Here is a 12,467-nt window from a genome sequence, read left to right on the forward strand (position 1 = left end):
TGACTTTACAATCTCTGTTTAACCTGTCTCAACTCATTTTAGACTCCAGCACAAATTCTATCTTAATTAAATGAATTTTTGACAAAGAAAAAAATTATTTTTTATGCTTATCTATTTGCCTATTGTATAAGGTTTACATTTTTTCTTGGCCTTGATCGGTGCCCTTGATCGGTGGAAGGGCCTGAATGTTGTCATCAATGACACTGGTCTATGAATGATATTCATGACTTTTGTTCTCATAATGCATAATGCATCACATCCACTTTGAATTTTTTTAGCCCAATCAACCACTTAATTTTCAACAGGGTAGCATCTCCGAAATGTACTTTGAGTAGAGTCAAAATTTCAGAGGATTTTGACACTTTGTTGGTGAGAAATTTGATTACAATTCATTGCACAGTGGATGATTGTAACTCCTAATTGTACGGTCATGGCTGGTTGCTCCTCTCCACACATAAGCATGCCAAAATTCTGGTTTACATTTACATGATCTTGTAATAAAAAAAGAGCACAGAATTTAAGTAATAGAAAACTTTAATAAATGCATGCTTTTACTTAGAAAGAATTAATATTTCCATCAGTCATTAATTATGTAAATACCAAAGATTCTCACTTTTTCAATGACTGCTTGTGGCTTAAATACTGAATGGTAAATAATAATGTCTTCTGCTTAATACTGTATTTATGAGTACAATTTACAATTAGTAATTTAAGGTAGTGTCGTTAAAAAAAAATTATGTTTATAGATGAAAATATAAATATGAGAGGTTATCTCTAAAGTAAAGACTGCTTCATTGTAAAACCATTTACACTGAAAACTATAAATATTTTTTATTTCTCTTATTAATTACATACCTTATAACACAAGAATTAAGAAGTTCATTGTAGTGATGTACCAGCTTCAATATAACCTCGTCGTATCTGCCAGTCCATTTAGCCATTGATTAACACCATTTTTAAATTCATTGTCACCCGCGAATCGCTTACTACTCAAAAATTCTTTCAATTTCTCAAACAAATGGTAATCAGAAGGTGCTAAGTTCAGACTGTATGGTGGGTGATCATAAATTTCCCATCAAAATGTTCTCAACAAATCATATGTCGGCCCTGCAATATGTGGACATGCATTATCGTTCAGCACGACGACGCCGTCTGTCCATTGCCCACATAGCAGATGTGGTGGTAAGTAATGTAAGAGTTTCACAGTAGGCTTGTGCATTTATGGTCATTTCATGTGGTATGAAATCAATCAGCAGTATACCAAACCAATCCCAAAAGATTCTGGCCATCAGTTTGCGTCCAAATGGCTGTGGGTTGAGCTTTGTTTGTCTGGTTGGTGATTGAGGATGACGCCATTCACTTCACTGCCATTTTCTCTCTGGCGTGTAATACAAAATCCATGTTTCATCACCAGTAACAATTGAATGAAAAAACTCATTACCTTTTTCTATATACCGCATCAAAAATTCCAAAACAGATCCCATTCGGATTTTTTGTGATGTTCCCTTAAAATGTGTGGCACCCAACGTGCACAAACCTTTCTGAAGTTTTGAGGTGGAAGAACCCCATTTACGAGCGCCAAAGCAGTGTCAGACTCGCTAACAGGTTCTGCAAGCTGTTACAGAAAAGCATATGTATTCCTGTATACTACTGACTAAACCTCCACCCCACCTGGCGACCCCACCTCCAGGAGGTGGGGTCGCCACCTCCAGGAAAAAGCATTACTTCAGGAGTGGGGTAAGTGCGCCCACACACACATTCGGTCTCCACCAGCAAATATCATCCATACCAAACCATTACAAGAATACCTAAAGTGAAAAAACATTCAGAAAAATAGAACACCTAACAGGTACTAAGATGAACCACACACATTTATACATTCATACAATCAAGCCACAACTCATACACACAACTCCCTTACCACTTTCACTTACCCAAGCCCACGCAACCGTCAGCCATAATCATTAAAAATGCGAGCAACACCCTCAGGCACTGGGAGTGGAGTGTCGATGGCTTCACTACACCAAAGCAACCACCCCCGCATCTTCGAGAGGGCCCCCAACGCACTCAAGCACAGACCTGTCCAACCCAGCATTCTTCGACGCCTCATTCCCTTGCAGGCTGTGCCAATGCTCACCACCTCAGAATTTTTTCTGTTTTTACTGAGTTCTTCTAAAACTTTTTTATTTAATTTGCAATAATAGTCCACTGCTTCACACCCTGAAGCATTATCTGCTGAAAATCCTCAGGTCTGAACATGTCCACCCGACCCAGGCCATCCAGCATGCACCTCCATGCATCTTGGAATGTCATACAAAAGATAAAGACATGGTACGGAGTTTCCTCTACATCACAGGCCAGACAGCGGTCTGAATGGTCAAGAGCAAACCTAAACAGATAATCTGTAACCACCATGCCCAGCCAGGAATTGCATAAGACTATAATCAATTGATTTGTGAGTCCTACTGCACCAACTACTTACATTCCCAATCAGATGGTAAGTCCACCGACCTTTCTCACCCGCATCCCACTGTTCTTGCCAAGTATTCTATCAGCTGTTATAAATTGGCCACAATCAATCTCTTCTTCTCTGAAGAAGGAAGCATCCTTAATTCTCTACGCTTCCTTCTCTGAGCAATTAGCCGGTCAATTGGCTCTGCAGCCTCTCTTGAAGTTGTATGATAAGTTGCCAAAATCTGGAGGCAGCATCCCCTATGCAGCGCAGCAAGTATTCCCATATACCTTTTATACCTCAGAACATCTGCCCAGATATCTTCCTCATATAAGAGGGAAAAATACACCACACTTGTTAATAACCTCCTCCTGAGTTCTCCAGGCCCCCTAGTGTTGGAAGTAAGATGGCAACCGCATGGATCGTCCTCTCTGCTCTCACAACTTTTCATAACATGGATTCTGAACCTCAATCTGGCATCAGTCCAAATGCCAAGGTATTTAATGGCCATTCTGGAATCAGCCTTCCTTCCCGCCAGTTTCAACGACAGTGTTGACGTCTTTTCTTAGGGGTGATAAGTACAATCTCTGTCTTTTCAGGGGCCATCTCAAGGCAAACACCAGCCATCTAAGTGCTGATCCTATTATACCAAGCCTGAATTTTAATCACAATCTCTCTCTTTGTAGTAGCCCTGACTGCGAGTACTATGTCATCCGCATAGCCGACCACAGCAATGTCCTCCGGAAGTGAAATTCGAAGGACTCCATCATATACCATATTCCATAAGGTCGGTCTGACCCCTGCGGCACACCCTGATCAATGGTCCTAACAATCCTGCCATATACGTCAATTGTCTGTCTCTTAAGTAAGATAATAATAATTTTAACAGATATGCAGGAGCCTGCAGATTCTGGAGAGCATTCGCAGTGGCAATTGATGAATGCGTTTCTTACGTCCAACTTCACCAACACACACTTTACGCTCTGCAAGGTACATCCGAGCCGTGCCTATCAGTGATAGGCACGGCTCCTCCACCGCATCAAGTGCAAACCTACCAGCTTAACCATATTGTCCATAAAACCATATTGTCATCCCTAGAAGCCATCTGTATCCTACACTGCACGAACCAGCCTTTGCTGGAGCATACGCTCTATGAATTTCCCCAATGTAATAATCATTGCTAGTGAATGATTATACGATGGAAGCGCCAGATCATGTCCAGGTTTCAGCACCAATACAAGACGCTGTACCTTCCACGCTGTGGGAAATATCCCCTCTCTCAGACAGGTATTATAAACATTGAGAAATACATCTATATTAGCTCAGATTGCCAATATAATCACAATGTTTGGTAACGCATCAGGACCAAGGGCCTAGTCACAAGGAACGCGCTCCATCACCAAGATCAATTCTTCCTTCGTGAACATTGGTAGATCCAGTATCTCACCTGAGGTAGTCACCAGAACCCCATCTCCATGCGGAAATAATCCATCAATGATGTGCTGGGCTGTCTCCACAACCATAACAGTGGGTACTGTAGGTTTCACAGAATACTTAACAGTATTCTTGTATGGTCTTCCCCATGGATGTTTGCACCAGCAAGCCTTCTTGGATTTCCTTATGAGCTTCTGTAGCTCCCACCTTCTCTGTTTGTAAAGTACCTTACAATGTTCCCTAGCTGAGTGGAAATAAGTTCGCTGAATTTCCCGTCTGGCCCTTAGGCATTGAATGCGTTTTCATGAGATCTCCTCATTCCACCAATAAATAGGTGGATGACCAGCCCTGTAACACTTTCAGGGAAGGAGATTATCCCTTCCCTGAAAGTGAAGGGATAGTCTCCCTCATCAATTCATCTACTAATAATTGAAACTTTCCTTCTGCCACTGTAATCTCGGTAACCTTCCTCAAATCAAGAGCCTCCACGAATAACTGGGGGTCCATTCCCTTCACACTCCATCCTTGAGTCAGGGGTCGCCCTATCACATGATGTCTACCATCGTCAATCGTCATAACGACAGCCTGGTGATTGCTTCCTGTATAACCTTCCCATACTCACCAGTCTCGAATTTTAGCCGCAAGGGCGGGGGTGGCAAAGGTGATGTCCACTATAGACCCATATATGCCTACGGTAAGTAAATTCATTTCCAGTGTTAAGACATCAGGAAATTGCTGCCACCTCAAGAAGCTGTCTACCTCGCGCATCAGTGCAGGCAGAGCCCCACGATGCAGACCATGCATTAAAATCACCTGCAATTAATGCCGGGCGATGCACAGTTAAATTCTCAGTAACGATTGCCAGAGCCTCCTTATATCTGTCCATGCTTATGTTCGTCGACATATATACGGTGTAGAAATAGGTGTCGCCGATCTTCGTTCTTGCAAACATACGTTCACACAGAGTTTCTTGTCAATAAAGGTGTACATACCCAAATAGCAGAAGTTCCATCCAACGATACTATCCAGCCTGTTTGAGAGTGGGGTCGATAAGGCTCTGAGATGAGTGCTATATCAGCACCCATCTCTGAAACACTATGCACCAAAATTTCCTGTGCCAAAGCCGCATGGTTCAGATTCAATTGAATCAGCTTCATTGAAAGGTTGTTGATCCCCCATTCCTCTAAGTCATGGTTTTCTTTTGCATTTCAACTCCCTGTGGGCATAAAGTAACTCCAGTATGCTGTCCTTCCTTTTTGCATGTTAAACACCTTGGTTTTTTAACACACTCAACAACATGGTGCTCCTCTTCTCCACAATTAAAGCAGGAGAGGAATTTTTTTAGGCCATATTATGACCTGAAACAAAACATATGTCCACTGCTACAACCTGGAAAGCAAGAGAAGGAGTACGGGGTTGGTGGAAAGTGGTGAGAAGGCACTGATGAAGACAAAGAAACACTTGTCAGCTGGAGTAAACACTCCAGCTGACAACTGTGTTTTGGTGCTCAAAAGGTGTGCTGTTGATTAATTTCTTGCACAAACAAAGGACAGTAAATGTGGTATACTACTCCCAGTTATATGACCAAGGCTGTGCTTACTGCCAACAAACAACATAAGCAATCAGTTCACATGTCCTCCTCCACAACAATGTATGGCTGCATACGTCAACTCAGACTCACGAATCCATTGAACACCCACTGTACAGTCCAGACTTATCATTATGTGATTTCCACATGTTTGGTTGGCTGAAAGAAAGAAGATTATGAAAGGAAAGATCAACAATGATCCCGCATTTGAGCATTATAGGCACAAATGGGTTGGTAGTGTCTGCCTTATATCCAGAAAGTCCTGGATCTGCAACTCTTGTCAAGTTAGGCAGTTTTTATGCAATAAAATTCATCTCTCATAAGTAACTATAATTTGGCATTAGCCTGAGTTGCAAAAAGGAAGCTGAGTTAGCTAACCTTTTGAAATCAATTAAAAATACTTAGCTCTGCCTAATTTTTAAAAATGAAACTGAAATATGATCTTTATAAACTTTCAGAATGTCACCTCAAGGCTCCTCAATTGTAGAGTTTAAATTTTAATTAGGATGATTTGCTAAAATACACAATCCTTAATCAATGAGGCAGAAGTCCTTCCAAGTAGCTCACCTTAGAGTAAAATTAAAATAAAAGTATTAACTGAGCTGCATGTAATATATTTTTATACATACTAAGAATAATGTCTTTCAGAAAGCTCAAATGTAGACAAACAGTATAATTTAACTGGAAAATGTAATTTATATATATAAAATTATAAGTAGAGTGATGTTAAATGTGAATGTTACATATAGATACATAGATAATTGTTAAAATTATAAATCAATTTATTGTAATCTATTTCTTTACAAAAACTAATATTACAACTAAATATATATCCTCAAAAAACAATTATCAATACACATTTATTATTAAACAACTGTAAAAATTTAAAAATAATCTGATCAGTAAAATTTCTTGTTGAAATCAATATCCACAATTTAACTGGTTAATTAATTATATTAACTTCCTTTTTTAAAATTGCATGTACAGTCAGTCCTGACATGGTTAGCAGGGATTATCATTTCCATCAGTTTACCAAAATGCCTCCTTCTTCATGTCAATGAATTATCCTTCTGAAAAAAAATCTTTAAAATTATATATTTAACCTATCAATTAAATTGATATTTAATCTCAAGTTTCAGAACAATGATTTAATCTGAAAGAAACAATCAGGGTGTAAGAAAAAATACCAAAAAATTAATTCAAGGGAATTTAGAAAAGATAAAATAAATAAATGTGCTGAAAAAGGTATTTTTCAGACTAATATCTACAGTTGCACAGTTGATTTTTTCCTAACATATATAAGCAGTCAATTGAAAATTGAAACAAATGAAACTGCACACTTTTATAAGACAAAAATTAAGTCATTTTAGATCTGTTGAATATGGAAGAAGTAAATAAAACATCACAATGTAAAAGACTGAATTTATGAGATGCTCCTTGGAGATGTTACCTAAAGAGGTATTTTTATAAACTTTTTCATGTTTATTTGATAAATTCAGTTTTTATGAGGAGAAAAAATTTAACAATATACAAGATTTAAGTAATATTTTTTTACAGAAATAAAGATTGATCACAATAAATAAAACCTAATACAATTTTGAATTTTAAAATGTCAGATGCAGTATGTCCACTACTGCACAATTATTACTGTCCGAATACTGATTTGGTAACTCCCCTTTATTAGCTGTTTCATAGTTTATAAAGTTACTATACATAAAGTATAAAAACATATAACAGCTTATAAGGGCATTATTAATAATATTTGTTTATTGATTATTTATCATAAGATTGTGCTAGTACTGTAAGATTCATAAAAACACATTTAGTTCACCAAACCATTGTTGTAAAACAACTAAACAATGGAAATTTTACCATAAATTAAATATGATAAAATGTTCAGGGGGAAAAGAGAACTGGGCTGGGTTGTTGTCTTTTCAACATTAATTTTACATGAATATAAGCACAATTTCCTTACTAAAAATCATTCATTCTCTTTGTTTGAACTTGTAAAAAATTTTAATAATTCATGTATTATATATTCATGCATACATGTGTATGTTAACCTAAAATATGTTACCTAACATGTGTCAAATAACCTTAAATAAAAACAAAAAAATAACCACCAAGCACAGTAGCAGAACCTAAAAAACTAGTTCCAAAAGTTGACTTTTGCAGGATCCTGCATCAGTTTTATATATATATATATATATAGATTTGAAGAACAAGTACACTTTTGGGCTTGAACTCAGACCACAATGAAACCTGTCATCACGCAGCAACCCAATCAGAGGATGATAGTCAAAAATCTACAGAAAGTGTACAGATTGGTTTTGTCTAGGAATTAAATGAACAATTAATTCCCATCTGACCACAGTATTATACATTATTGACAAGGACTAGCTCTTAGCTCCACAGATAACCTCAATGATAGGTCCTATTAAAGGAGTTCCTGAAAGAAATATGACTATTGCAATAACAGAAAACATTTAAACAAGTAAAAATTATTACTGTCCTGAATTTAATAGTTCTTATGGTAAAGGACTACTCCTTTACCCCGCGGCAAATTAAATTGATATGAATGAATATTAGTTTAACAATAAACAACTCTTATTGGTTTTTAATTATTTACATTACACTTAAAATCTTGAGAAAGTTGATTTTATATTAAATTGATTTTTAGGTAATAATAAAAAATAACAATTTTTCATGTTGTATAAAATCAACAGTTAAAACATGTTTGTTGGTTTGAATATAACAAAATTAAAGGTAAAAATTTAGATAAAATCTGATACTAGGTTACAGGAGGTGTATTAACAATATCAGTTGCTTAAAACAATAAATTTAGCTGTATATGAACAATAATATATTAACTGTGCATGTACAATAAATTTAATAGTTTATTAACTAGCTCTATTGGCTACTTTATTAGCAGGCTGTTGCTGATAAGAACTTTTTGCTTATAAAGTAAAATGTTTCCTTTCTGCTACAGGTAATCAAAAAGTTAAAAGCGGTATTAAATTATACCTGAGGAAGAATAGACCATGAAAAATTCTTGTAAAATTTGTGTGATATTAAAGTTACCCATTCTGGTTAAATAATTTGTATTAAAATTTGATGATCCACTTCAACTCCAGATTGTATCTCCGATGGAACCTCATCTTCAGTATTGCTTGCTGTTTCATTAGTACAAGTTTCACCATTTAGGTTGATGATCAGTTTATCAACTTCAATATCCATGGCACATTCTTTATGCCAGTAGTCATTTTCAATTTCAGTAACTTCTCACAACATTTTAACCACACACTAGCATCAATAAAGAAACTTTTTGTGGGCAGTAACATGTGCTGCTTTAAAGCTTAAGTCTTTATATACCACCCACTCTTTTATTATTTCCTAAATTAGTTCTATTGGATTTAAATCTGGGTGATACAGGGAGCAGTCTAAGAACCATATGACCCTCCACATATAAAATTCTAGTTATTGAATCATTTTCAATCCAACACTACTTGAAATAGTCAAGGCAAATTTGTCATCTCATTAACCATGCAAAGATAATAGCATTCAACTAGGTGATTCATTTGTTAATGCTAAAAACAGATTTTTATCTTTAGAAAGAAAACTAATCAACAATGTCAACCTTAAAAAGGACTACTCTGCTTTCATTCAGGAATATTTAGAATCAGGTCACATGTCATTACTTAATCCCAATTTAACAAATTGAATGTGTGCCATTTAAAAAATACTAAATGTATTATAAAGTAATATACTTGAGTAATATTACTTTATAAATAAAGAATGAAACTTCACACAGCATTTAATCATTCAATATTCTTAAGCATTATGAAATATGCTGATCTTCTTAATTTGACAAAAAAAACATGTTTAAATAAACAGATGGTGTATGAATATGTTATATAACCTGATATGGTGAATGACTTTTGGTCAGGTGATTTTAGAGTAATTAATTCAGCGTCAAATAATGGGCAGGCAGGAGTAGGTTTCCGTGATGAACAAGAAGATAGGGAGGAGAGTGGAGTATTTCAAGACGCATAGCGATAGAATCATTGTAATAAGGATAAAATCAAAACCTAAACCGACAACGATTGTTAACGTCTATATGCCTACAAGCGCCCATGATGATGATGAGGTAGAGTGGATATACGAAGAGATTGATGAAGCAATTAAACACGTAAAAGGAGATGAAAATTTAATAATAGTTGGAGATTGGAATGCAAGCATTGGAAAAGGCAAGGAAGGAAATATAGTGAGTGAATACGGGCTGGGCAAAAGGAATGAAAGAGGGGACCGACTTATAGAGTTTTGCACGAAGTATAATTTAGTAATTGCCAACACCCAATTTAAAAATCATAATAGAAGAATATACACTTGGAAAAAGCCAGGCGATACTGCAAGGTATCAGATAGATTATATCATGGTTAAGCAAAGATTAAGAAATCAACTCGTTGACTGCAAAACTTACCCTGGACCAGACATTGATAGCGACCATAGTTTGGTGATAATGAAATGTAGATTGGGGTTTAAAAACCTGAAGAAAAGGTGTCAGATGAATCGGTGGAATTTAGAGAAGCTTGAGGAAGAGGAGGTAAAGAAGATTTTTGAGGAGGACATCGCAAGAAGTCTTGAGTAAAAAAGATAAGGTAGAAAATGTAGAAGAAGAATGGGAGAATGTTAAAAAGGAAATTCTTCAATCAGCAGATGCAAACTTAGGCAGAATAAAGAGAACTGGTAGAAAACCTTGGGTTTCAGACGATATATTGCAGCTGATGGATGAACGTGATGAAGAAAGTAAAAGGAACTATCGGCAATTAAGAAATGCTATAAACAGGAAGTGCAAACTGGCGAAAGAAGAGTGGATTAAAGAAAAGTGTTCAGAAGTGGAAAGAGAAATGAACATTGGTAAAATAGACGGAGCATACAGGAAAGTTAAGGAAAATTTTGGGGTACATAAATTAAAATCTAATAATGTGTTAAACAAAGATGGTACACCAATATATAATACGAAAGGTAAAGTCGATAGATGGGTGGAATTTATTGAAGAGTTATATCGAGGAAATGAATTAGAAAATGGTGTTATAGAGGAAGAAGAGGAAGTTGAGGAGGATGAAATGGGAGAAACAATACTGAGATCTGAATTTAAGAGAGCATTAAAAGATTTAAATGGCAGAAAGGCTCCTGGAATAGACGGAATACCTGTAGAATTACTGCACAGTGCAGGTGAGGAAGCGATTGATAGATTATACAAACTGGTGTGTAATATTTATGAAAAAGGGGAATGAAAATAAACAAGAACAAAACAAAAGTAATGAAATGTAGTAGAAATAACAAAGATGGACCACTGAATGTGAAAACAGGAGGAGAAAAGATTATGGAGGTAGAAGAATTTTGTTATTTGGGAAGTAGTATTACTAAAGATGGACGAAGCAGGAGCGATATAAAATGCCTAATAGCACAAGCTAAACGAGCCTTCAGTAAGAAATATTATTTGGTTACATCAAAAATTAATTTAAATGTCAGGAAAAGATTTTTGAAAGTGTATGTTTGGAGTGTCGCTTTATATGGAAGTGAAACTTGGACAATCGGAGTATCTGAAAAGAAAAGATTAGAAGCTTTTGAAATGTGGTGGTATAGGAAAATGTTAAAAATCAAATGGGTGGATAAAGTGACAAATGAAGAGGTATTGCGGCAAATAGATGAAGAAAGAAGCATTTGGAAAAATATAGTTAAAAGAAGAGACAGACTTATAGGCCACTTACTAAGGCATCCTGGAATAGTCGCTTTAATATTGGAAGGTCAGGTAGAAGGAAAAAAGTGTGTAGGTAGGCCACGTTTGGAATATGTAAAACTAATTGTTAGGGATGTAGGATGTAGACGGTATACTGAAATGAAACGACTAGCACTAGATAGGGAATCTTGTATGTTTAAGCTGAAAAAATTCTTAAGCTCTCTCACTAAAACCAAAAACCAAAAACATTAATTACCCCAAAAATGAAATCATTTTGAAATATAGGTTACATTTTAAATCAGGATTTCACCAACAGTAAAATTTATAATAGTGGTGAGTAGAAAAACATTTTCAAATTTTCTTTTTTTTTAATTTGTAGCTTCTGGCAGGAGATCTAATTGTATTCAGCATTTGGTCTTGAATTCTGTTAAATGAATCCCATTTATACTGAGCAGGATACAATGAGCAGGATATTTTTATATCCTTACAGTTATTACATGCTAGATTGTTTCCATATGGGGCTCTGCACACATTCTTTTGAATTCTTTAATTTCTGAAACAGAAGCAGCTTTTTTTTGTTTGTCAATAATGTACTGTTCCTACTTGGTAAAATAAATACCTAATTTTTCTGAAGGAGCAGGAAGTTTCCTGTTGGTAAGATTGCTTGCCTCATGTTGTAGTTTTCTGAAAGTAATAATAATTTCTGATCAGACACTTATTTCCTTTTCCTTGAACCCTTCTTTGCTATTTTCAGTTCCAAAGGTATAGATGTGACCTTCCTCAGGGTGTAAGACCTGCAGAACTAGTATGTTCTACGAGTGATGTAGTGGAGAGGCTACCTGAGGAAAATCCTGGGACTTGCTTCATTTACAGTGACTGCATAATAAGCTTCATGATAAGTGTCTTATGAGGCTTCATAGAAATTTATAAATTTTATATAGATAATTTTAAGCAGAAATTCCCATAACTAGATATGCTGCAAGGTGATTATCAGTGATATTAACTGCTCTTCCAGCAGTTATTTTGTCTGGTTATACTCCTGGCTAATGACAAATAAGCTGATCATACATTTTTTTTCCATAGAACAAGATAGACTTAAACCATCAGATATTGCATCGTTATAATTTGTTCATTCGTCAAATTTTCCTTACTCATATGTAGTTTATAAAGAATAAGAATATTTAAAGTCTTGTATAAAGTAAACAATATTTAAAATTGTATTCCTGTTTACAAGTTGAACTTACACATTC

General features: G+C 35.8%; 1 protein-coding gene across 1 annotated transcript; it reads right to left on the bottom strand.

The window, feature by feature from the left end:
* Window positions 1–2,558: 2,558 nt before the first annotated feature.
* LOC142317613 (uncharacterized) lies at window positions 2,559–2,963 on the bottom strand. The gene has a single exon (XM_075354171.1). The coding sequence runs from the start codon at window positions 2,961–2,963 to the stop codon at window positions 2,559–2,561; it is 405 nt and encodes a 134-aa protein (XP_075210286.1).
* Between the last annotated feature and the right edge of the window lie 9,504 nt (window positions 2,964–12,467).

Source organism: Lycorma delicatula, chromosome 1, assembly GCF_047948215.1.
Source record: "Lycorma delicatula isolate Av1 chromosome 1, ASM4794821v1, whole genome shotgun sequence".
NCBI classification, from domain to species: Eukaryota; Metazoa; Arthropoda; class Insecta; order Hemiptera; family Fulgoridae; genus Lycorma; species Lycorma delicatula.